Here is a 25145-nt window from a genome sequence, read left to right on the forward strand (position 1 = left end):
ATCCTGGGAGTTGAGGACCAGCCCTCAGGGAGTTTCTGATGCACTAAAGTTCAGCAAATCCTTTGAATGGTGATGCTGCAAAGCAGGTGGTTCTGGCAGAACAACAACCACCCGAGGCCCAGGCCACATCGGAGTAATGACAGGAGGATGTTTGTGGGACAGGACTGGGTTTATGCGAGGCAGCAACAAGGGAATGGGTCTGTCTCTGAGTGCCCCACCAACCCCAATCACACAGAGTGCTTTGAGTGGGGACCTCAGCCTCAGGAAGCCTGCATGCCAGGGTTTATTTGTCATATGTATCACATGCTGAGGCCCTGCCAACAGAGCAATACTCAAGCCCTCTGTGTAGTCATTAATTGGTCAGTTAAGGGCCTCAATGGTGGCAGGGCTAGAAGGTCATCTGACTATGGACCTAATCAAGGTGGAGAGAGGAAGGTGGCGAGATGCAACCTGACTAAATGCCTCCCCACTCCCAAGTGCACCAGGGGAAGGACATTTGATTCTGCTCCTCAGTGTGTCCCATCTTGTCTTTCTACCAATTAATTTCATTTACAAATAGATTTAATTCTTAAATTTGGACTGTAGTATTACCTCTGTACACACATATTGGAATAGCTGGTGTAGGAATACAAATCATGCAGATACAAAAATAAAACAACTCCCAATTATTGCTAAATTTGAATCTAAATCAATTTAAATATTTTACTCTACCTTTGCAGCAGGACTGGATAATAGTTTGGGTTTTTGTAGATCAGGACTAGCCTGAGGTTTTGGTCTTGTGAACAGATCTTGGAATATCATTTCTGAAGAAAAAAGTTTTTGTAATAAATATGAGTTTAATTTTAATTTATATCTAATATAATTAAAAACTAATTCTCATATTTTTGAAATGGATTTGTATCTAATCTTTACTTGATAATCAGAAAGAGAACCATACAAAATGTGTTCCATATGGCTTCAGACTGAATGTAATTTCTGAAACCTATATTGGATTCAATAAACAGTAAATATTTAATCACTGACAAATGCAGATAAGTACCTGGTATCTGTGACGTTTGATGTAGAGAGCTAGAGCAGAAGAAATATGCGTTAGGGACAAGGAAAAAGTGAGAGATCTTTTATATCATTAATATTAATTATGAGCCTCATTATGAAAGTTTGCTACAAATCCAGCACTGTCTTTAATTATGAGGTAGATATTTCTGTAATAAGGATCAGAAATGAATTGAAATTGCCAACACCAGAATTTGCTACTAAAATCACTATTAAGCTATTGGCAGAATTTTTACAAGTAAGACAACTTCCAGATTCTGTATAGAGCTTTGCTGTCCAAATCTGAGGAAAGATTTCCTGTCTCTGACTAAGTGCAGTTCACTAGGTTGACTCCTGACATGAGAGGATTATTTAATGTCCACTATTGCACAATTTACAACACATCAGATACTACAGCAATCCATGTTGAAATGCAACAAGATCTGGACAATATCCAGGGTTGGGTGGACAAGTGCCAAGTCACATTTGATCTTCATAAATGCCAGGCAATGACCATCTCCAAAAAGAGGCAATCTAATCACCACCCCTTGACATTTCAATAGTGTGAGGAGAAAGTGAGGTCTGCAGATAGTGTTACCATCATTGAAACCCGCATGACCAACACCCTTGGGTTACCACTGACTGGAAACTCTATTGGACTCAACATGTAAACACAATGCACAAGGGCAGGTCACAAGCTTGTAATATTGCGGCAAATAACATAGATCCTGACTCCCCAAGGACTATGCATCATCTACAAGGCACAAGTCAGAAGTATGATGGTACACTCCCCATTTGCCTGTGTGGATGCAGCACCAACAACACTCAAGAAGCAACAAAATGCACTACAGAAATTCACCAAAAATCCTTAGGCAGTACCTACCTTCCAAACCCACAATAAGCTCTAAACAGTAGGACAATGGCAGCAGACACATAGCCTGCCTCATACTTCATGTGAAATTGAAACTAATCCCTGTTTTTGTAGTTCAGTTTAGAACTAATTCAGTTTTAAAGAGGAGTCATATTGGACTTGAAACATTAACTCTGTTCTCTCTGCAAACCTGTCGAGTTTCTCTAGCATTCTCTGTGTTTGCTTCATATTTCTAGATTCCACCGTGCTTTGCTTTAAAATTGAAAATGATACGCTTGACATCTGTTTTACAGCAGAGAAACAAAGGCAAGACATACCAATCTCTACCCTAGATTGCAAAACAACTTAAAGGCAAGACAGGTTCATGACTAAATATTCAGATGTACCTTTCTGGTGGCAGGCTTTTGGAAATGGGTCTAAACAGCATCGATTGTTGCTTGCTCACTGGGAGAAGAATGTCACGTGACCTTCGGAACGCAGTACCTGGAGAAGTAGTTTTAAAGTAATAGACACCTGAGGAATTGTGAATATAACATTCTCAATTTGTTTATACACTTCTGTATTTATTGGTAATCTTCGAACCTGCTTTGCATGTTGTGTGAAGTAAAGGAGCAATTTATAAACTTTTTAAAAAAAGATTGATTTTCAAATTCATCTGTTTCCTCCTGATCCGAGTACAATTTTTCAGTTCGGAAATGGGCAGCTGGAAGGTTCCTTCCGCTAAATGTCCATCTTGCTTTGTAATCAATTACTGCCATTAAACTGTGCGTTGACAATAACGATTATTTTTAAATTCTGCTCTCTTCTTGCCTGGCAAATGCCTTGCCTTTATTCGGCACCTTATTTTGCCATTGGACAGAATCTAACCATTTTCTGTGATAACAATCTGTAAAATCTTACCAAAACATTTGTTCCCCAATCTACCTCTTTACAACTTGTGGACAAATTTTATCCCTATGCAATTTCCCTTATCTTCCATAACTACCAGTTGCATAATTAACGTGTGAGTATTGATAAAGGTAGCGAGAGACAGTGACTAAGACGGTTTTGCAGTGGAGCCTCACACATCTTCATTCAAGATACTTTGTAATTTACTGCAAAGTGGCTATACTTTTCAATTCTCTGGGAGTCCACTAGATGGAGCAATCTCTGTTTCAAAACTAAAAAGCAAATGCAAATTTAAAAAAGCATTGACCTTCAATGACGTATGGTAAATGAGGAAGAATTTCTGAACTTTTATGTTAAAAAGCACTCAACACCAAATTATAGTCCAACAGGTTTATTTGGAAGTACTGGCTTTTTGAGCACTGCTCCTTCGTCAGGTAGCGAATGGGGCAGGATCATAGGACACAGAATTTACAGTAAAAGATCAAAGTGTCATACAACTGATGCGATGTATTGTACGAACCTAGACTGCTGTTAAGTCTTTAATCACTTAGAATGGATTGCAGGTTTCAATTCATTAATATGTAAATCCAAGAGCTTCTTTCAAGCCACATTAGTGAGATAACTTAAGGTTTATAAATAAAAGGTGACAGCTTAGACAATGCATTGGAATGTCACTTGAAAGAAGTTCTGGGATTTACTTGTTTATGAATCGAAACCTGCATCCCCATTCTAACTGATTATAGATTTAACTGCAATCTAGGTTTGTTCAATACGTGATTTCCGAAGTGGCTACAGATGCCACTACCAGCTGCCAACCTGTCCCTGAGGCTGCAACACCCAGGAGGAAGCATTAGGCAGCCCCCAGCACCACTGACTGGACCCAGAACGTTATCTCTGCCAAAGGTGCCTCATCGCCACCCATACTCCAGCCACTGCCATAGACCAGGAGACTGTCCCAACTCCTGAGGACCTAGACACTGTCCAAGTTAACTCCTGAGGACCGAGGGATCATTCAATCTGTCGCTGTTGCAGATGTCACCAAAACACGGAGCCTAATTCATTGATGCTGGAGCCATTGCTCAATTTGTGACTGCCATGACCATGAGGAATGGACTGGATCCACTACTCAACAGCTCCACACAACCTCTCTCCACCAACACAGCCACAGAAGGAGGAAAAGATGAACTTGTTTCGAAAGTTAAATGAAGAAAATAAAATTAAAAAAAGAATATAGGTTGGTCATGTGAGATGGAGCAGACAGGCCCAGGAACCCGAACACTTCCTGCCCTTCCACCTTCGCCATCTTGTGAGATTATTGCAGTCAAGGCATTGTCTGGTATTTAAAAAGCGTTATGAGACAGGCTGAACACGCAGCATCATGCCAGGTGGTGACGCTATGCAAAGTGGAGGACCTTGTCAGTGCTTGTCAGTGAGTTAGGCCCAAAGAAAGCTGCCAAATTGAGGAAAAGGTGGGAACTGCCAGTTTGAAGTGCTGGCATTATAGGCAACAATATTGACAAACAGAGGGCACATGATGCCTTCATTGTGGCAAATCAGACCACTGTCAGGAGGTTTGAAAAGTGAAGTTGTATTTTAAAAGTATAATACATAGACCACCTCCAGGAAAGTTCAGCAAGCGAGGGAGAAAGCAGGTGACATGGAATTTACATACTTCTTGGCCAAGTGAAGCCAACATTCTCTACAAAATATTTGCCCTACAACCCAAAAGGATCAGGTAGACCAGGATTATTAGTTAGTTGTATTGAAAGTCAAGAGTTTTCATTCTTTTCTCAATCTATTCAGAAGTGGTTGTTACTATGATCCCTGTCAGTTTAAATCGGCTTAACACTGTATACATTCAACCATCAACAGTGTGGACCATTTCTGGGAGACCAAATCCTTCCAGTGAAAGGTCATTTTGAAACAAACCAATATATAATGGCAAAGTTACTAAGGAACCTGTTTATCATTTTTTTATGAGCAAATTATTTTTGAGTTGTCAAGTATGTGTCCATCTAAGTCTTCTTCAGAGGTTGTAGTAGAATGAAATATGCAAACAAAGATGTAGTTGTTGATGTGACTGACGTCAGTAGCTAAGACTGAGAGAAGACATCAGACCAAGAGAATCATGTAAAGAACAGAACAACTACATGAAAGACCTGTATTTATTAGTCTCCATTATACAGATATAAAAAAAGTATAGCAATGCATCATGAATGGATAAAACTCATTTAAGGATAAGAAGCTAACAGCCTCAGGCACAGTGTAAAATATGGACAACCACAAACTAGAGATTTATAGGAGAAGTATCTAACTGGGCTAGTGACAGTATTAGCTTGTAGCGTAGAAAGTAGCTGCTTGACCTTGCAGCCCAGGTTGGAGAGATTCCAAATTGAGATGGTGACTCCATTTCATTCTGTGAGGAATTGCTGTGCCCAGATAATGATTCAGTCCTATATTGTGAGACTTTACCTCGGCCTTTCTAGGAACATGAGCTTCCATCTAAAAAAAGATTAGGCAATATTTCGTGAAGATTTCCCTTGGCTTTCTCTGCCCACTGAAGTTCCATGCCAAGAAGATTGGATGACATATTTTTGATCAATAATTTTATCAGCCTTATGAACCCTCTTCAATTGGATGAGATGAAGATGAGCTTCTTTCTCATTCAGCGATTCCTAACCAGCAGATGCATCCGGCGGGAATGGAGGAAGGGTAAACCAGAAGTAGATCTGATGGTATTCGACTCTTCAGTTCTTGATTTATCAAGATTCCTGTGATACCCTTCCAGATCAGAGAGAACAGAATTCCTCACCTTTGTATGGCAGGCAGTGCTAATGAGGAAGCCCAACATACCAACGAAATAAAGGAAGTTCCAGTACTTTCTGCTTTAAGGTGTGGTCACATTGATCTTTAACTTAGCAGTACACAGGGTACATCTATTGAACCTGCCCAAGAGTACAGGGAGCAGGAAACTTTGCAAAGGCATGAACAGTTTGTAGTTTGTACTTAAGCAGGAGAATGATGTTCTGTTATTGTATGAAAACACAGGAAGTTATTTGTCTTTGCCCAGTGATCTAGTCACATTGTCAGATGTAATCCTAAAGGCCTGCTTATTTCATCATTCTGTCTGGAATATTTTGCAGTGGTTCCAGATGCAGTCCCAGTACGCCTGACTTATTACTTCAGTGTAAACAAGAATCTCTGACAAGATTTTTTGCTAGCTTTATACAGTCCTTGTGAAAGAGTGAATCTATACTCTGCAGTCTTTCTGATGACTCACTCATCTCTTCATCCTCAAAAAGGCAGTGTAGAAATCTTCAGATTTTGTTATCCAACTATTGCAATCGAATGGTGATCCTCCTTCTGTAGCAAGATTTTGCCATTCAGCTGTCTATCTCTTACATTCAGATCGTCTCATAAAACAGATGAAAATCCTGGCGTCTGCTCAATTGGAAGTGACATCTTCTCGATGAGCACCCACCAGTCTTCAATCTGATGCATTTTCCACTGACTAGCTGCTCTATCAATGTCATGAGCTTCGGAATATTGTTACTAATGCTGCTTTTGTTGTTTCAGCTGCTGACAACACTTTTCCAAATGTCCCATTGTTTGTCCCTCACCATTTTGAATGACCAGCTCAGGGAGTACCGTGAAATGCACGCAATGTTTGAATCTGTGGAAAACAGACTTTGAGAAGAGATGGTCAAGTTGACAATGCAGTCAGTCTTAAGGGAACTGGTTTGAGCTCAATGTTTCAGTAAATAATGTAAAGAACAGGGATCATGTGGCTCAGCAGTGGCGTCTGGATCAAATCATCTGCACTCAAGTCCAATCTACTGCAGAGGTATGCCATGTCTGGCCAGGCAGAACAAAAGTGAAGAAGGTGCACTTACTTGGAAACTGGAGAACGTGGGGAGGGATTGATGACTACAGCGATGAATCTCTCAGGTTGGTTGTGATGGCAGAATGACCTTAGGCCTCATGAATAAATGTTCTCCTATGAGTTTGGACCCTGGAAAGCTCAGAGTCACCTGCTCCATTGCTTCACTATCATGTACAACATTGCAATAGTATAGTTTAACAGTTGCTAGGAAGTCTGGTGTGAACTTGTGATAAGATTTGAAGAACACAGAAACATCGAATATAGGTGCAGGATAAGACCATTTGGCTCATTAAGCCATTCCACCATTCAACATGACCATGATCCTCTATCTCAATGCCATAAATGTGCTCTCTCCCCATGATCCTCCACTCAATGCCATACATGTGCTCTCTCTCCATGAACCTCTATCTCAATGCCGTACGTGTGCTCTCTCCCCATGATCCTCTATCTCAATGCCATACATGTGCTCTCTCCCCATGATCCTCTATCTCAATGCCATACATGTACTCCCTCCCCATGATCCTCCATCTCAATGCCATACATGTGCTCTCTCTCCATGATCCTCCACTCAATGCCATACGTGTGCTCTCTCCCCATGATCCTCTATCTCAATGCCATACATGTGCTCTCTCCCCATGATCCTCCACTCAATGCCATACATGTGCTCTCTCCCCATGATCCTCCATCTCAATGCCATACATGTACTCCCTCCCCATGATCCTCCATCTCAATGCCATACATGTGCTCTCTCTCCATGAACCTCTATCTCAATGCCGTACGTGTGCTCTCTCCTCATGATCCTCTATCTCAATGCCATACATGTGCTCTCTCCCCATGATCCTCCATCTTAATGCCATACATGTGCTCTCTCCCCATGATCCTCTATCTCAATGCCATACATGTGCTCTCTCCCCATGATCCTCCATCTTAATGCCATACGTGTGCTCTCCCCATGATCCTCTATCTCAATGCCATACATGTGCTTCCTCCCCATGATCCTCCACTCAATGCCATACATGTGCTCCCTCTCCATGATCCTCTATCTCAATGCCATATGTGTGCTCTCTCCCCATGATCCTCCACTCAATGCCATACATGTGCTCTCTCCCCATGATCCTCCATCTCAATGCCATACATGTGCTCTCTCCCCATGATCCTCTATCTCAATGCCATACATGTGATCTCTCTCTACATGATCCTCCACTCAATGCCATACATGTGCTCTCTCCCCATGATCCTCCATCTCAATGCCATACATATGCTCTCTCCCCATGATCCTCTATCTCAACGCCATACATGTGCTCTCTTCCCATGATCCTCCATTCCATACCATACATATGCTCTCTCCCCATGATCCTCTATCTCAATGCCATACGTGTGCTCTCTCCCCATGATCCTCCACTCAATACCATATGTGTGCTCTCTCTCCATGATCCTCCACTCAATGCCATACATGTGCTCTCTCCCCATGATCCTCTATCTCAATGCCATACGTGTGCTCTCTCCCCATGATCCTCTATCTCAATGCCATACATGTGCTCTCTCCCCATGATCCTCTATCTTAATGCCATACGTGTTTTCTCTCCCCATGATCCTCCACTCAATGCCATACATGTGCTCTCTCCCCATGATCCTCTATCTCAATGCCATACATGTGCTCTCTCCCCATGATCCTCTATCTCAATGTCATACGTGTGCTCTCCCCCCATGCCTCCTGAAACGTTGAGCTATCTATTTCTTTCTTAGATACATTCAGTGGCTTTACTGTCACAGCCTATTGTGGGAGAGAATTCCACAGGTTCACCACCATCAGAGTGAAGAAATGTCCCATCGCCTCTGTCATAAATGGTCTCCCCTGTATCATGAGACTCTGACTGCTTATTCTGGACTATCTGTCCAGGGGAAAAATCTTCCCTGCTTCTAGTCTGTTGAACACTGTCAGAATTTTATATGTTTCAACGAGATCCCCTCTCATTCTTCTAAACCCCAATGAACACAACCCAATTATTCCTCCCACGACAAACCTGACTTCCCAGCTTTGCGTCTGGGAAATATTTGCTACATTCTCTCCTTGGAAAAATTATCCTTTTTTTAGGTAAGGAGTCTAAAACTGTTCACACTACTAAGACATCCTTGTCCTTTTGTACATCAATATTTCCCAATCCATCACTATTTAAATAATACTGTCATTCAGCTTTTCCCTACAAAAGTGGTCAACTTCACACATATCAATGTTATACTGCATCTGCCTTGCAATTACACACACACTCAACTTGTCTGAATTACCCTGAAGCCTCTTGAATCCTCTTCATTACTCACACTCCCAGTTAACTATGTGTTACCAGCAAATGTGGAAACATTCCATTTGGTTCCCTCATGTATTTCTGAAGAAACTTTAACTTTATTTCTCTCCATAGATGCTGTCAGACTTGCTATGTCTTCTAGCATTTTCTGTGTTTGTTTGGTCTACTTCTATTCCTGATTTTTTTTTGTTCTTATGCTCTATCGATTTTGTGATCTAACACTCCCATTTGATTAAAAAAATCCAGAAAATCATACACTGGGTTCTTATGATTTCCCCACAAGATTGGATTATAGAATCAAACCACTAGTCATCTAGACTCGAAATGTTAGCTTGCTGTCTCTCCATGGATGCTGCCTGACACATTGTGATCTCCAGTATTTTTTGTTTTCAGTACAGAATCCAATGTCTGCAGTAATTTGCTCCGACCTGTTTCTCAGGCATGTATTCATCAGCTTGTGTTTTGGAAGTAACTTAGAACTAAATTGAAACCTTTGTGAAATATCCTTGTGCATCAGTTGAAACAATTTAATTTCACTTCTTCAACACAAACCATAAAATATAATTTTAAACCTCTTATCTTTAGTAATGATGTTGTGCAGATCTTTATATTACTGTATAATGAATATCTTTGTGATATCTTAGAAAACAAACTATTGGCAAATGCATTGTATTCACTTTCTAACATTCAAGTGTTACTTTTCTTTGTAATGTACCTACCATTTTTTTGTGTGATTGCCTGTTGGAGAAGAAAACAAAACAAAATAATATTGGAGTGCAAGCATTCATTTACGTAAAACTCAAAACTATTGCTTTTGTTTATGAGCAAATGTTAAAACAAATGATCTACAAGTGTTTTCAATAAGTACCATTCAGAAACTGAAGAAAATAAAACAGTGATGTTTTACTGACAATGTTTGAAAAATTGTGAGAAAATAAGAAAGGATATATAAATAACATAAACCTCATTTTGCTTGCCCTTTGGTAACCTGAAAGGAAATAAAGTAAATTATCAGTTAACATTGGACAACTGTATTTGCTAAACTGCTGCTGTAGCATTTTTCTTCAAATCACAAACCAGCTAGCTATCTTAGTAGCTTATTGGAATTAACTCACCCAATGTTGTTTTCAGGTTGTGTTATTGATGGCTCGTTTATAGAGTGCAGAATGTTGTAAGGTCTCAAGAAACTATGTGCGTGACTTGGTTCTGGAGGAAGTTCTTTGAATTCTTTGGGGATACTCTTAGGAGGTCTAGAATTGCACAAAATAATTTATTGAAAAAAATTACAAACCGTGACAACTATTTCATCGTAACTTGCAACTGGTAATTTATAAATTTAATATAGCAATGAAAACAAATGTTATGCTTGAATAAACATTCAACCTTCCTGAAGTCATAGTCTACTTTTGTTTCCAGTACCTCTAGAACATTTTTATAGAAATCCAAATGTAATATTCTTTCTCACATAATGTTGCTTCAAAATTGGTGATCTACCATTGCAAACTTTCTTTCTCATGATGATATTTTCAAATCAACCTTAAAAATCTAAAATTGGGATTGTAACCTCTACCCAGTGCATAACTCAGCCCAAGCCATAGTGGTAATGATGGGAACATTATACAATAACTCCCAAGATGTGCAGCTAATGTTTGAGGAATGGTGTCAGCTCTTCAAATACCTTTAAAGGAGTTTTGAATGTGCAAACTATCTCCATTATTTCACCTATTCAATTTTATTGCCCAAGTACAGAAATATTATAAAGTACAGTGGTTAGCACTGCAGCCTCACAGCACCAGGATCCCAGGTTCGATTCCAGCCTCAGGTGACTGTCTGTGTGGAGTTTGCATGTTCTCCCTGTGTCTGCGTGGGCTTCCTCTGGGTGCTCCGGATTCCTCCCACAGTCCAAAGATGTGCGGGTTAGGTGAATTGGCCATGTTAAATTGCCCATAGTGTTAGGTGCATTAGTCAGAGGGAAATAGGTCTGGGTGAGTTACTCTTCAGAGGGTCGGTGTGTACTGGTTGGACCAAAGGGCCTATTTCCCCACTGTAGGGAATCTAATCTAATCTAATACAGCTTTCCTACTGAAAAATGTAGATCAATTGAATGGCATTCAAGTTGGCCAATTTTCAAAAACCTATCATCACTATTAAATGGATTGTTGCAATCAAAATACATTCAAACCATTTAGAATGATAATTTAAAATAAGTGAATCATGCGCTGAACAATGGTGACTCAGTTCCAATGGCGGTGGCACGGCAAAGGGACTAGAGGCTGGCCTATTGCTTTGTGATGGTGTTGGCTTCAGCACCAGGATGGAAGTACCTGGATCCAGGTCCATGGCTAAGCACTTGACAAGAAGGACTGGAAAGTTGAACTTTAACTTTATTTCCTACTTTTATATTCTATGTCTTGGTTTATTTTCTGTGTTTCAAGATGGCGCTGGAGACATTATGCAACATTTTTCACTGTATTTGTAACAAATACATTTTACAAGTACACGTGGTAATAAGCTGAAAATGTGTTGCTGGAAAAGCGCAGCAGGTCAGGCAGCATCCAGGGAACAGGAGAATCGGTCATTCCTCAGGAATGAGGAAAGTTTGTCCAGCAGGCTAAGATAAAAGGTAAGGAGGAGGGACTTGGGGGAGGGGCGTCGGAAATGTGATAGGTGGAAAGAGGTCAAGGTGAGGGTGATAGGTCAGACTGGGGTGGGGGCGGAGAGGTCAGGAAGAAGATTGCAGGTTAGGAAGGCGGTGCAGAATTCGATGGATTTGACTGAGACAAGGTGGGGGGAGGGGAAATGAGGAAACTGGTGAAATCCGAGTTCATCCCTTGTGGTTGGAGGGTTCCTAGGCGGAAGATGAGGCGCTCTTCCTCCAACCGTCGTGTTGTTGTGGTCTGGCGATGGAGGAGTCCAAAGGCCTGCATATCCTTGGTGGAGTGGGAGGGGGAGTTGAAGTGTTGAGCCACAGGGTGGTTGGGTTGGTTGGTCCGGGTGTCCCAGAGGTGTTCTCTAAAACGTTCCGCAAGTAGGCAGCCTGTCTCCCCAATATAGAGGAGGCCACATTGGGTGCAGAGGATGCAATAGATGATGTGTGTGGAGGTGCAGGTGAATCTGTGGCGGATATGGAAGTTTCCTTTGGGGCCTTGGAGGGAGGTGAGGGGGGAGGTGTGGGCGCAAGTCTTGCACCTCCTGCGGTTGCAGGGGAAGGTGCCGGGAGTGGAGGTTGGGTTGGTGGGGGGGTGTGGATCTGACGAGGGAGTCACGGAGGGAGTGGTCTTTACGGAATGCTGATAGGGGAGGGGAGGGAAATATATCCTTGGTGGTGGGGTCCGTTTGGAGGTGGCAGAAATGACGGCGGATGATGGGGTTGTAGGTGAGGACCAGTGGGGTTCTGTCCTGGTGGCGGTTGGAGGGGCGGGGCTCAAGGGCGGAGGAGCGGGAAGTGGAAGAGATGCGGTGGAGGGCATCGTCGACCACGTTGGGGGGGAAATTGCGGTCCTTGAAGAAGGAGGCCATCTGGGTTGTACGTTTTTGGAACTGGTCCTCCTGGGAGCAGATGCGGCGGAGACGAAGGAATTGGGAGAATGGGATGGCGTTTTTACAGGGGCAGGGTGGGAGGAGGTGTAGTCCAGGTAGCTGTGGGAGTCGGTCAGTTTGTAGTAGATGTCCGTGTTGATTCGGTCGCCTGAGATAGAAATAGAAAGGTCGAGGAAGGGGAAGGAGGAATCTGAGACTGTCCAGGTGAATTTGAGGTTGGGGTGGAAGGTGTTGGTGAAGTGGATGAACTGTTCAACCTCCTCGTGGGAGCACGAGGCGGCGCCAATACAGTCATCAATGTAGCGGAGGAAAAGGTGGGGTGTGGGGCCAGTGTAGCTGCGGAAGATGGACTGTTCCACATATCCCACGAAGAGGCAGGCATAGCTGGGGCCCATGCGGGTGCCCATGGCTACTCCTTTCGTTTGGAGGAAGTGGGAGGATTGGAAAGAGAAGTTGTTCAGGGTGAGGACCAGTTCAGTCAGTCGAAGGAGGGTGTCAGTGGAAGGGTACTGGTCGGTACGGCGGGAAAGGAAGAAGCGGAGGGCTTTGAGTCCTTCGTGATGGGGGATGGAGGTGTACAGGGACTGGATGTCCATGGTGAAAATAAGGTGTTGGGGACCGGGGAAGTGAAAATCATGGAGCAGGTGGAGGGCATGGGTGGTGTCCCGAACGTAGGTGGGGAGTTCTTGGACTAAGGGGGACAGGACGGTGTCAAGGTATGCGGAGATGAGTTCGGTGGGGCAGGAGCAGGCGGAGACAATGGGTCGGCCGGGGCAGTCAGGTTTGTGGATTTTGGGCAGGAGGTAGAAGCGGGAGGTGCGGGGTTGTGGGACTATGAGGTTGGAGGCGGTGGATGGGAGATCCCCCGAGGTGATGAGGTTATGGACGGTCTGGGAGATGATGGTTTGGTGGTGGGGGGTGGGGTCATGGTCAAGGGGGCAGTAGGAGGAGGTATCTGCGAGCTGGCGTTTGGCCTCAGCGGTGTAGAAGTTGGTGCGCCAAACTACTTCCGCGCCTCCCTTGTCAGCTAGTTTGATAGTGAGGTTGGGGTTGCAACGGAGGGAGTGGAGGGCTGCGCGTTCCGAGGGTGAGAGGTTGGAGTGGGTGGGAGGGGTGGGGGAGTTCAGGTGGCGGTTAATATCGCGGCAGCAGTTGGCTATGAAGAGGTCGAGGGCAGGTAGGAGGCCAGCACAGGGTGTCCAGGTGGATGGGGTGTGTTGGAGGCGTGAGAAGGGGTCGTCAGAGGGTGGGCGAGAGTCTTGGTTAAAGAAGTAGGCGCGGAGGCGAAGGCGGCGGAAGAATTGTTCGATGTCACGCCGTGTGTTAAACTAAGTAAATCAAATCAAATCACTTCCAATTTGGTGAAATTGACATGTATTGTTAATGATAGGCTGGCCAGCTATTCTCAGAGTTAGTTTCTGCTGTGTTTACAATAAGATGATCCATCAATCTTGATACTCATGAACAGTGTCATCCATTTTGCTGTCTATGAAAAACTACACGTGCACATCAGCAGAACCTTTCATTCCAGCAATACCAGGAGGCTTGCAAATCATAAATCACAGGATTCTGAAATTTAGGGGGAGGAACAAAGTCCAGGAAATAACCTTGTTTTCAATTGATGACTATTGTACAATGTAGTTCAGTTTGAAAAAACCCATGGAGTGGGAAGCCACTCACCACATTGTATTTAACACAGCGTAGTACAGGGCCATGTGCTATTGTCTGTTGCCTAACATTGACCATGATGGGAAGTGAGTCTCACTGCTCAGTAAAATGAAATTGTGATTATTAAATCTTTAAGAATACATGAAAGTGTGTACCTGAAGGTGATACATGTTGGTGGGAGAAACAAAAAATCTACTCTGGCATTTTTTTTTGGTTGTTTAATCTTAACAGCATATTTAAAAGCTGATAACTGAATGGCCTGCTTTTGAGTTCTCACTGATGCTGAAACAGGTGTTTCATAATTCCAAGACAAAATGACAGCTAGCTCTGAAAGGTCAGTATCAATAACAAAATGCTTGAAATGATGTGGATTTGTTCTTAGTTTTGCAAGGGTTTCCTATGCAATAAATGATCGTCATTAGAAGAAATCAGTATTGATGGGGTGAAAACTGTTGCTTGATTCAAGGAGATAGGATGATGGTCAATTCCCCATCGCAAACTGACATTCAGCAACAGATAAAATCAGTGGGAAATTAAGGTTACACTGTCCCAGCTGTTCTGCACATGCTATTAAAGGCTTACATAAGTGTCTACTTAATGGGCATGAGACATGTTTGAAACAACATTTTGGTCATCAATGGCGGGACACAGAAATGACTGCATCACTTGTTTGTTGTAGCATAGAAAGAAGTCATTGTTTCAACATTTTTTTTGCTGGTTGAATACCAAGCTTCCTAACAATGAGTGGATAAGTTAAAACTCCAGGGAACACTGTAGCAACGAGCAATTGAACTACTTTATTCAGAGATCACAGTCATGTAAATACTCTAGATTGCTTTGAGATTTTTGCAGGTGTTTCGACACTCATCTGCTAGTAACCAGGAGATGGTCCAAGTTTAACTGAGTTCCGTGGAGATCCATTCTAAATGACTCCACAGATTTTGGAAACACGTGCTTAACAGATGCACAACCAAAATGTAAGCTTTTGTATCGAATCTTTGTTGTGTTTTTGTTGTTGCAAAATGTAAATGTCCTTCAGGACACTCCAACTGAAAGTGAGCCTGGTAAAATTGTTTTGAACCAATCTAATTTTGAAAATTGTAATCAAAAACTGCAAATGCTGGCGAGCTGAAACAAAAACAGAATTTGCTGGAGAAACTCAACAGGTCTGGTAGCATTTGTGCGGAGTTCTGAAGAAAGGTCACTGGATTTGAAATGCTAACTCTGTTTGCTCTCCACAGATGCTGCCAGTCCTGCTGAGTTTGGAAAAATTGTTGGCTGTGAATGAGATTGGCAAACTCTACAGCCCTGGGCAAACAGTATTCATGAATATCCAAATTTTAGGGTTCACATTTAATCTATAGAGACCATAAACCCCTTTGTCATTGCTAGATTTTACAAGATGCATAATCATCTTTGCTACAATCCTGTGGTTGATTTTTAAAGATATGCCTTCATGTCTCATTCTATCTTACTCAACAACAATAAACTACATACTTAACATGTACTATTACACAAACACACAGTGGACATAAGTAGGTGTAGCGATAGGTGACCAAAAGTTTGGTCTAGAGGTTTTAAGAAGCTTCATAAATGGTAAGAAAGAAATGGACAGGTTTAGGGAAGAGGACAATTCCTAACTTAGGACATTGTTGGGCCTAGGTGCCTTTTCAATACTGTAGGAAATCTCATCTAAAAAAAAACTGATTGCCCGAAGGTACATTCTTCATTGTTGGAGCACAAAGGCCAGAAATAGAGCAATGTATAGTTCTTGAAAGCTTGGAGAAAGTTACAGAAATACTGAGAAGCAAAGTCATGGAGGAGTTTGGACATGAATGAAAAATTTTAACTCATGCTGCTGCTAGAGGAGGAGTCAATGTACAGGGAAGCACAGAGAATGGGTAAAGGAGACTTTTACTGCATTTGATTTTGGATGAACGCAGGATTATAGAAAGGGCCAACGTTGGTTGAGGATTTCAAGATTTCACATTTCACCCAGTCTTCTGTGTTATGATTGTGCATAGATATTCATTTTCTGCACTAAATTTCTGATTGAATAATGTTATATATTTTTCTATGAGAATCTCAACAGTTCTTGGAGTGAGAATCATACTGCTGGCCCAATTTAACCTCTAAATTAATAGAAACAATAGGCAGAATCTTTTCATCCCTCAACAATATGGGTATTGATGTGAAATTTGGGACAATTGCTAGAGATCAGCAAAGAGGAGTTGGCCAACACAAGGGCGAAATCCAACCAAGTATTGAGCAGTGAGTTGAGATTCTCACGAGGGAGCAGCAAGAGACCTATTTGTATACATTAGCATGAATTGACATCCTCTTAATTATGTCATCATCTCCTCTCCCTGATATGCAGTTTCCCATTCTCCCATGCATTGGACTGAAACTAGATGTTAACAACTCCCAGAATGAAAGTTGCAGGAGTACCAGGGCTTTATTCTCTAGAGTTTAGAAGAATGAGAATTGATCTCACTGAAACTTACAAACTTCTACAAACACAGGATGTGACAGGATAGATAGAGATAGAAAAAATTGGAAATTGCAGGAAAAGCTAACAGGTCTGGCAGCATCTGTAGAGAGAAATCAGAGTTAACATTTTAGGAAGTTTTGAGGAATAATCTCTCAACCCAAAATGTTAACTTTCATTTCTCTCCACAGATGCTGCCTCATCTGCGAAGATTTTCCATCAATTTCTGTTTTTGTGTCTGATTTACAGCATCCACAGTTCTATTGGTTTTATTTGGATCAGTGGTCAATGAGTCCAGAACTAAGGGAAATCAACCCACAATGAGGGGTTGGCTGTTTAAAACAGAAAAAAGGAGAAATTTCGTCACCTCGAGGATAGTGAACCTTTGAAGTTCCATACTGTGAGAATGTAAATATTGGGTTTGTTAAGGACATAAATTGGTAGATTCCTGGAAACAAATAATATCAAGGAATATGAAGATAAGGCAGGAAAGAGGCATTGCTCTACATCAGCATAAGCTCACTGAATGTTGGAGCAAGGGCTTGATGGGCTGAATGGCCTACTCCTGGTCCTGAGGCTTTCTGCAAACATTCCATGGCACTCAGTCATGTCTCATACTTTTCAATTTTTATATGTAATGCTGTTGGGATTTCAATCGCATGTTACGTCATAATCGAAATAACAAAAATTGTCAAATAATCAATCTTTTAGGGGAGTAAAATAATATGGTTGCTGAAAATTTGAAATAAAAACAGAATTCTGAAAAATTCAGCAGATCATGTGGCAGAGTTGTCATGTTGTCATGGTTGGGGAGTTATTTAATCAAGCGGGGAGAGGGCGTGAGTAGGGCTGGATCCTGCTATTGTCCTGTTTGGACACAAGTAAAGACCATTGTGGGAACGCTGCCAATTGAGGCTATGTACTGCCCATGTAAGACCCTCAGAATACCACTGTTTCTATTAACCCAGCAGTAGACAGGGGTTTCTTGCTATCCAGGGGCTACATCAAACAAACCCATACTGGCTGGCTGTGGAGGTGAATTGGCGAAAGTTTCCCTTGTTCAAATGTTCTCATCGTCTGATTGAGGGTTGCAGACATCAGGAAGAGGCTGCCCCTCTGTGATGCCCACTACAAACCCCTCCTGCCATCACACTCAACTGTGGCTTGCTGATGCTAGTTCTCAGGTGTGTAATGTATCAGCAGGAGCCAGTACCTCGCTAGTCATTAGAGCTGCAAAGGAAGTCTTGATCTGGTAGCATCCCTACCTCTGGCCTAGAAGTTCTGGGTTCAGGTCTCACCTCAATATTTGGTGGACATGGAAGGTGTGTTATAACGCAGACAAATACATTAATTACCAATCTGCAATTTCTTCCGATATGCCAATGAGAGGTGGTAAAAATGCAAGTGGATCCTGGTCAGCCAGAACCATGTGGTAGCTGCATGTAGCAGCTGTAAAAAACCTTCATATGCAGTTTTTGTCATTGACAAGCGTCTTCCCTCTTCTGAGGGACTATCTCACACAAACACACACACACCTGTCAACCTCTGATGGTCTGACAGCAAGTGGGACAGAGCACAGACCTTAGGTAAGGCTCATGTAAGTGGCTGAGTAACAGTATTAAGTGGATCTTCCCTAAAAATGATGTTTGGGCTCTCACTGGCTGCCAACACCTTTCACCTCCCTTTAATATTGCACGGATGCGGAAAGAAATATTTCATGAACAGTCAACCTCAGTAGTTACCTTCCATGCTCACCTTAGTCAGCAGCAGCAGATTTCAATCTCTTATGAATTAATAATAAGTTGAAAATTAATAAACTAAGCTCCCAGTATTATGAAACAGTCCAAATTTCTTAACTGTTAATGAAGTCAAACAATGCAATGATAGTTTTCTTCATGCGATTGTGTTTGTGTCTGCGGGGGTAAAGGCTGGGAATACTGGCTCTTTTGTAAATTGGGATCACAATATCAAGGGCAAAGTGGTCAAATTTCTGGCAGATATCTGCTGACTTGTAAAAGCAATTGCCATCAAAAGTTACTATGTCAAGAATTCATTTAGAAAATAATTCCCACATTTTTCCTGACTGCTCCTTGTCTGAAGATTTCAGGTAGGTCTTATGCACATTCAATTGGTGAGCTCGAGTTGGTGATACGTGGTGTATCCGTGTTGATTAACAATAGGTACTATTTGAGTATCACAGTATCGTCATTGTTCACTTAGGAAACCTTTCTTCACCTCCTCACCTCATTATTGATAGGCCAGTAGGAATTGACATGGCTCTGCCTGAAATAGGCTATCCCAAAACCTTCACTCTGCCATTAGCTCCCAGCTATTCTAATGAATTTTAGTTAAATTATCATTGGTGAATTTAGGTCTGACTGAATTTAAAGTGGTCATGATGTGAAGGTGTCAGTGTTGGACTGGGTTGGAACAAGTCAAAAATCACATGACACCAGCTTATAGTCCAACAGGTTTATTTGAAAACACTAGCTTTCGGAGCACTGGTAACACCCGATGAAGGAGCAACGCTCCGAAAGTTAGTGTTTTCAAATAAACCCTTTGGACTATAATCTAGTGTGGCTTTTGACCTTGCGTTTGCAGGGTACACTGGTTTGATGTGCTGTTTAAATCCACTCTGAATGGTGAATGCAAGAGGCAGGTTTCCACTCAGAAACCTGAGTGCTGACATAAACACTTCACTGATATGACCATGGTCAGATCATTTTCATTATCAGCACAGTAAGAGAATTCCTGTGGATAGAGAAGTGGAATTAATGTCACAGATCTGTGAATTCTCATTGAAACTGATGAAAGATCACAGACCTGAAATACTGATGCAGTTTTTCACTCCACTGATGTTGGAGGTCCATAAGGCCATATGAAATGTGAACAGGAGTAAGCCATTCAGCCCTAAGAGTCTGCCCTGCCATTCAACAGGATCACAGCTTATCAGACATGCCTCATGTCCATTTTCCTGCCCTTTTCCCCACAATCTTTGATTCCCCTACTGAGCAAGAATCTTAAATATACACAAGGACTCTGCTCCCTCTGTGGCAAGGAATTGCAAAGACTCACAACCCTCTGAGCGAAGAAATTCCTCCTCATCTCAATCTTAAATTGATGCCACTTTATTCTGACATTACGCTCTGTGGTCCTAGACTTTCCCATGAGGGGAAAAATTCTCTCAGCATTTATCCTGTCAAGCCCCTTAACAACCCGACATGTTTCAATGAGATCACCTTTCATTCTTCCAAATTTTACTGAGTAGAGTCCTAACCAGTCTAACCATTGCGCATTCGACAATCCCTCCATTCTGGAATGTTCTTCATGAACATTCTCTGAACTGCCTCCAATGAAATAAGACTTTTCCTCAACTAAGGGAACCAAAACTGCTCACAGTACTCCAGATGTGGTCTCAGCAGCACCTTGTACAGTTGCAGTAAGATTTCTCTACTTTTATCCTCCAACCCCTTTGAAATAAGGGCCAACATTCCATTAGCCTTCCTGATTATCAACTGTATTTGTGTGCTAACTTTCTGTGTTTTATGGACAAGTACCCCCAAGTGCTCATGTTGCAGCTTTCTGCAGTTTTTCTCAATTTAAATACTACACTGTTATTTTGTTCTTCATTCGGGGCACAGATAGGCGGTTTTGTGGGAACGAGAGAGACTCACGTTTGGTATGTTGCCTCCCAAGTGCAAGGGTTCGTGATGTCTCTGATCGTGTTTTCCAGGTCCTTAAGGGGGAGGGGGAGCAGCCCGAAGTCGTGGTCCACATTGGCACTAATGACATAGGTAGGAGGAGTGCTGAGGATGTTAGGCAGGCTTTCAGGGAGCTAGATTGGAAGCTCAAAGTTAGAACGAACAGAGTTGTTGTCTCTGGTTTGTTACCCGTGCCACATGATAGAGAGTCGAGGAATAGGGAGAGAGAACAGTTAAATGCGTGGCTACAGGGATGGTGCAGGAGGGAGGGATTCCGGTATTTGGATAACTGGGGTTCTTTCTGGGGAAGGTGGGACCTCTATAAACAGGATGGTCTGCACCTGAACCTGAGGGGCACCAGTATCCTTGGGGGGAGGTTTGCTAGTGCTCTTGGGGGGGGGGTTTAAACTAACTCTGCAGGGGCATGGGAACCCAGACTGTAGCTTTAGGGTGCAGGACCTGGAGTGTAGGGAGGTTAGGAACATGGCATCAATTTCAAAGGAGGGTGCCTGTAAACAGGAAAGTGGCTTGAAGTGTGTATACTTCAATGCAAGAAGTATACGAAATAAGGTGGGTGAACTTGCAGCGTGGGTTGGTACCTGGGACTTCGATGTTGTGGCTATTACGGAGACATGGGTAGAACAGGGACAGGATTGGCTGTTGCAGGCCCCAGGGTTTAAATGTTTTAGTAGGGTCAGATGTGGGGGTAAAAGAGGGGGAGGTGTGGCATTGCTTGTCAAAGATAGTATTACAGCTGTGGAAAGGACGATGGATGAATACTCGCCATCTGAGGTAGTTTGGGCTGAGGTTAGGAATAGGAAAGGTGAGGTCACCCTGTTAGGAGTTTTTTACAGGCTTCCTAATAGTCCTAGAGATGTAGAAGAAAGGATTGCGAGGATGATTCAAGAGAAGAGTGAAAGTAATAGGGTGGTTGTTATGGGGGACTTTAACTTTCCTGATATTGATTGGGAAAGCTATAGCTCAAGTTCGTTAGATGGGTCAGTGTTTGTCCAATGTGTGCAGGAGGGTTTCCTGACACAATATGTAGATAGGCCAACAAGAGGTGAGGCCATACTGGATTTGGTTCTGGGTAATGAACCAGGCCAGGTGTTAGAATTAGAGGTAGGTGAGCACTTTGGGGACAGTGACCACAATTCAGTGACTTTTACTCTAGTGATGGAGAGGGATAAGTGTGCACTACAGGGCAAGAGTTATAGCTGGGGGCAGGGAAATTATGATGCGGTGAGGCATGACTTAGGATGTGTGGCTTGGAAAAGTAAGCTTCAAGGCAAGGGCGTAATTGATATGTGGAGCTTGTTCAAGGAGCAACTATTGAGTGTCCTTGATAAGTATGTACCCGTCAGGCAGGGAGGAAAGGGTCGTGTGAGGGAGCCGTGGTTTAATAAGGAATTGGAATCCCTTGTTAAATGGAAGAGGGCGGCCTATGTAAAGATGAGGCGTGAAGGTTCAATTGGGGCGATTGAGAGTTATAAGGTAGCCAGGAAGGACCTGAAGAGAGAGCTAAGAGCAGCAAGGAGGGGACATGAAAGGTCCTTAGTTGGTAGGATTAGGGAAAACCCTAAGGCTTTTTATAGGTATGTCAGGAATAAAAGAATGACTAGGGTAGGAATAGGTCCAGTCAAGGATAGTAGTGGGAAGTTGCGTGTGGAGGCTGAAGAGTTTGGGGAGACACTGAATGAATACTTTTCGTCTGTATTCAATCAGGAACAGGACATTGTTGTCAATGTGAATACTGAGTCACATTAAGTAGAATGGATGGCTTTGAGGTATGTAGAGAAGAGGTGTTGGAAATTCTGGAAAGGGTGAAAATAGATAAGTCCCCTGGGCCTGATGGCATTTATCCTAGGATTCTCTGGGAAGCAGGGGAGGAGATTGCAGAGCCATTGGCCTTGATTTTTATGTCCTCGTTGTCTACAGGAGTAGTGCCAGAAGATTGGAGGCTAGCAAATGTGGTTCCCTTGTTCAAGAAGGGGAGTAGGGATAACCCTATAGGGATAACTATAGGCCGGTGAGTCTCACTTCTGTTGTGGGCAAAATCGGAGAGAGAATTGTAAGGGATAGGATTTATGAACATCTGGATAGGAATAATGTGATCAAGGATAGTCAGCATGGTTTTGTGAAGGGCAGGTCGTGCCTCACAAACCTTATTGAATTCTTTGAGAAGGTGACTAAGGAGGTGGACGAGGGGAAAGCGGTAGATGCGGTGTATATGGATTTTAGTAAGGCGTTTGATAAGGTTCCCCATGGTAGACTACTGCAAAAAATACGGAGGTATGGCATTGAGGGTGAGTTGGGGGTTTGGATTAGGAGTTGGCTGGCTGGAAGAAGACAGAGGGTAGTAGTTGATGGCAAAGGTTCATCTTGGAGTGCCGTCACTAGCGGTGTTCCACAAGGATCTCTTTTGGGACCATTGCTGTTTGTCATTTTTATAAATGACCTGGAGGAGGGGTTAGAAGGTTGGGTGAGCAAGTTTGCGGATGATACGAAAGTCGGAGGAGTTGTAGACAGTGAGGAAGGATGTGGCAGGTTACAGCGGGATATAGATAAGCTGCAGAACTGGGCAGAAAGGTGGCAAATGGAGTTCAATGTAGGTAAGTGTGAGGTGATTCACTTTGGTAAGAGTAACAAAAAGATGGGGTACTGGGCTAATGGTCGGATACTTGGTAGTGTGGATGAGCAGAGGGATCTTGGTGTCCATGTACACAGATCTTTGAAAGTTGCCACCCAGGTAAATAGTGCGGTGAAGAAGGCATATGGCGTACTGGCTTTTATTAGTAGAGGAATTGAGTTCCGGAGTACTGAGGTCATGTTGCAGTTGTATAAGACTCTGGTGCGGCCGCATCTGGAGTATTGTGTGCAGTTTTGGTCGCCATACTATAGGAAGGATGTGGAGGCACTGGAACGGGTGCAGAGGAGGTTTACCAGGATGTTGCCTGGTATGGTAGAAAGATCGTATGAGGAAAGGTTGAGGCACTTGGGGTTGTTTTCATTGGAGAAAAGAAGGTTTGAGGTGACTTGATAGAGGTGTACAAGATGATTAGGGGTTTAGATAGGGTCGACAGTGAGAATCTTTTTCCACGTATGGAGTCAGCTATTACAAGGGGGCATAGCTTTAAATTAAGGGGTGGTAGGTATAGGACAGATGTTAGGGGTAGGTTCTTTACTCAGCGAGTCGTGAGTTCATGGAATGCCCTGCCAGTAGCAGTGGTGGACTCTCCCTTGTTATGGGCATTTAAGTGCGCATTGGATAGGCATATGGAGGATAGTGGGCTAGTGTAGGTTAGGTGGGCTTGGATCTGCGCAACATCGAGGGCCGAAGGGCCTGTTCTGTGCTGTATTCTTCTATGTTCTATGTTCTATTCCAAAATGAACAACTTCACCTTTTCTCACATTATATTCTGCCAACTTATTACCCAATTATTTCACCTGTCAATATCTCTCAGTAAACTGTTAGTATCCTTTTCTCAATTTACCTTTTGATCTATTATAGTGTCGTCAGCTAGAGTTTATTCGCTTCCTTCCTCCGAGTCATTAATACAGAGGAACCTCGATTATCCGAATGAGATGGGCAGGCACTATTTTGTTCAGATAATTGATTATTTGGATAATCAGTTTTACCTTAAACAAGGGATGCCAGGCTGATCTAACACTGTTCTTGACCGGAAAATTTGGTAGAATCAATAATTTTAATGTATTGAGCATGAGGACACAGATTTCACATGATGAACAAAACAAAGCAATGAAACATGAGAAAACATTGTAAAAATGCAGCAGTAGTTAGCATTTGGCAAGGAGTGATGAAGACAGCATTAAACAAGGTCCTGACCAGCTTCTACAATCGCAAGAGCATTTGTCAGTTTCCAGGAACTCAGTCTCACGATAGAAAGACAGAAACACCACCTCGCACATGCATTCTCAGCCATTTTTTTCATGAATGGCCCAGTAAAACATTTACTTTTGCAACGGGCTGTATAACAACCCTTACCTAAAAAATATCTAGTTGCTGATGCTTGAGCTGCTTGTGTTTCTTTGTCCTTGCCAGCGTTTTCACATGTCCTTCCATACAGGTAAATCGAATACACTTACCTCTTTGAGATAATGTTTTTGCGGGACCTTGAAATCTTCTTTGGATAATCCGAAATGCAGATAATCAATATTCAGATAATCGAGATTCCTCTGTATATTGTAAGAAGTTATGATCCCAACACTGATCCCTGTGGAACCCCACTGGTTACAGATTGCTAAACTGAAAAAGAACCCATTATCCCCACTTGCTGTTTCCTGCCCATTTACCAATTCTCTACCATGCCAAAATGCTACCTTCAATACCACGGGCTCTTATCTTATGACTTAACCTTTTGTGAAGTAAGTTGTTGAATGCCTTCTGGAAATCCAAATATAACACTTCTACTGGTTCCCCTCTATCCAATCTGATTGGGGTACTTCCTCTAAAATGGTCATAAATTAGGTAGATGCAATTTCCCTTTCATAAAGCCACACTGGCTCTGCTCGATTGGGATATGATTTTATAAATGTCCTGCGATTGCGTCATTGATAATTGATTCCAATATTCTTCCAACAATGTTTGGCCAATTTGCCGGTAGTTGCCCATTTTTGCCTCAATCCCTTTCTTAATAGGGGTACCATATTGACAGTGTACAATCCTCTGGAATCCAAGGATCTTTGGAAAATTGTAATCATTTCACCACTACCTCTGTAGCTACCGCTTTTAGGTTCCTCTCGAGCATTT

At 42.7% G+C, this 25145-nt stretch overlaps 1 protein-coding gene across 1 annotated transcript in view; it reads right to left on the reverse strand.

Moving 5' to 3' along the window:
* The window catches only part of LOC122548331 (cytokine-dependent hematopoietic cell linker-like), a 175258-nt gene that overhangs the window by 17055 nt on the left and 133058 nt on the right, over positions 1-25145 (reverse strand). Inside the window, exons 12-17 of the mRNA XM_087986506.1 lie at positions 10093-10227; positions 9941-9965; positions 9697-9715; positions 2290-2386; positions 1040-1068; positions 712-803 (exon numbers count right to left, since the gene is read on the reverse strand). Of these exons, the coding sequence (XP_087842632.1) occupies positions 712-803; positions 1040-1068; positions 2290-2386; positions 9697-9715; positions 9941-9965; positions 10093-10227 (397 nt within the window). The remainder of the gene's footprint in view (positions 1-711; positions 804-1039; positions 1069-2289; positions 2387-9696; positions 9716-9940; positions 9966-10092; positions 10228-25145) is intronic.

The sequence above is a fragment of the Chiloscyllium plagiosum genome, unplaced genomic scaffold (assembly GCF_037043375.1).
Source record: "Chiloscyllium plagiosum isolate Xiang-an unplaced genomic scaffold, Cpla_swu_hap1 HiC_scaffold_1, whole genome shotgun sequence".
In the NCBI taxonomy this organism is placed as follows: Eukaryota; Metazoa; Chordata; class Chondrichthyes; order Orectolobiformes; family Hemiscylliidae; genus Chiloscyllium; species Chiloscyllium plagiosum.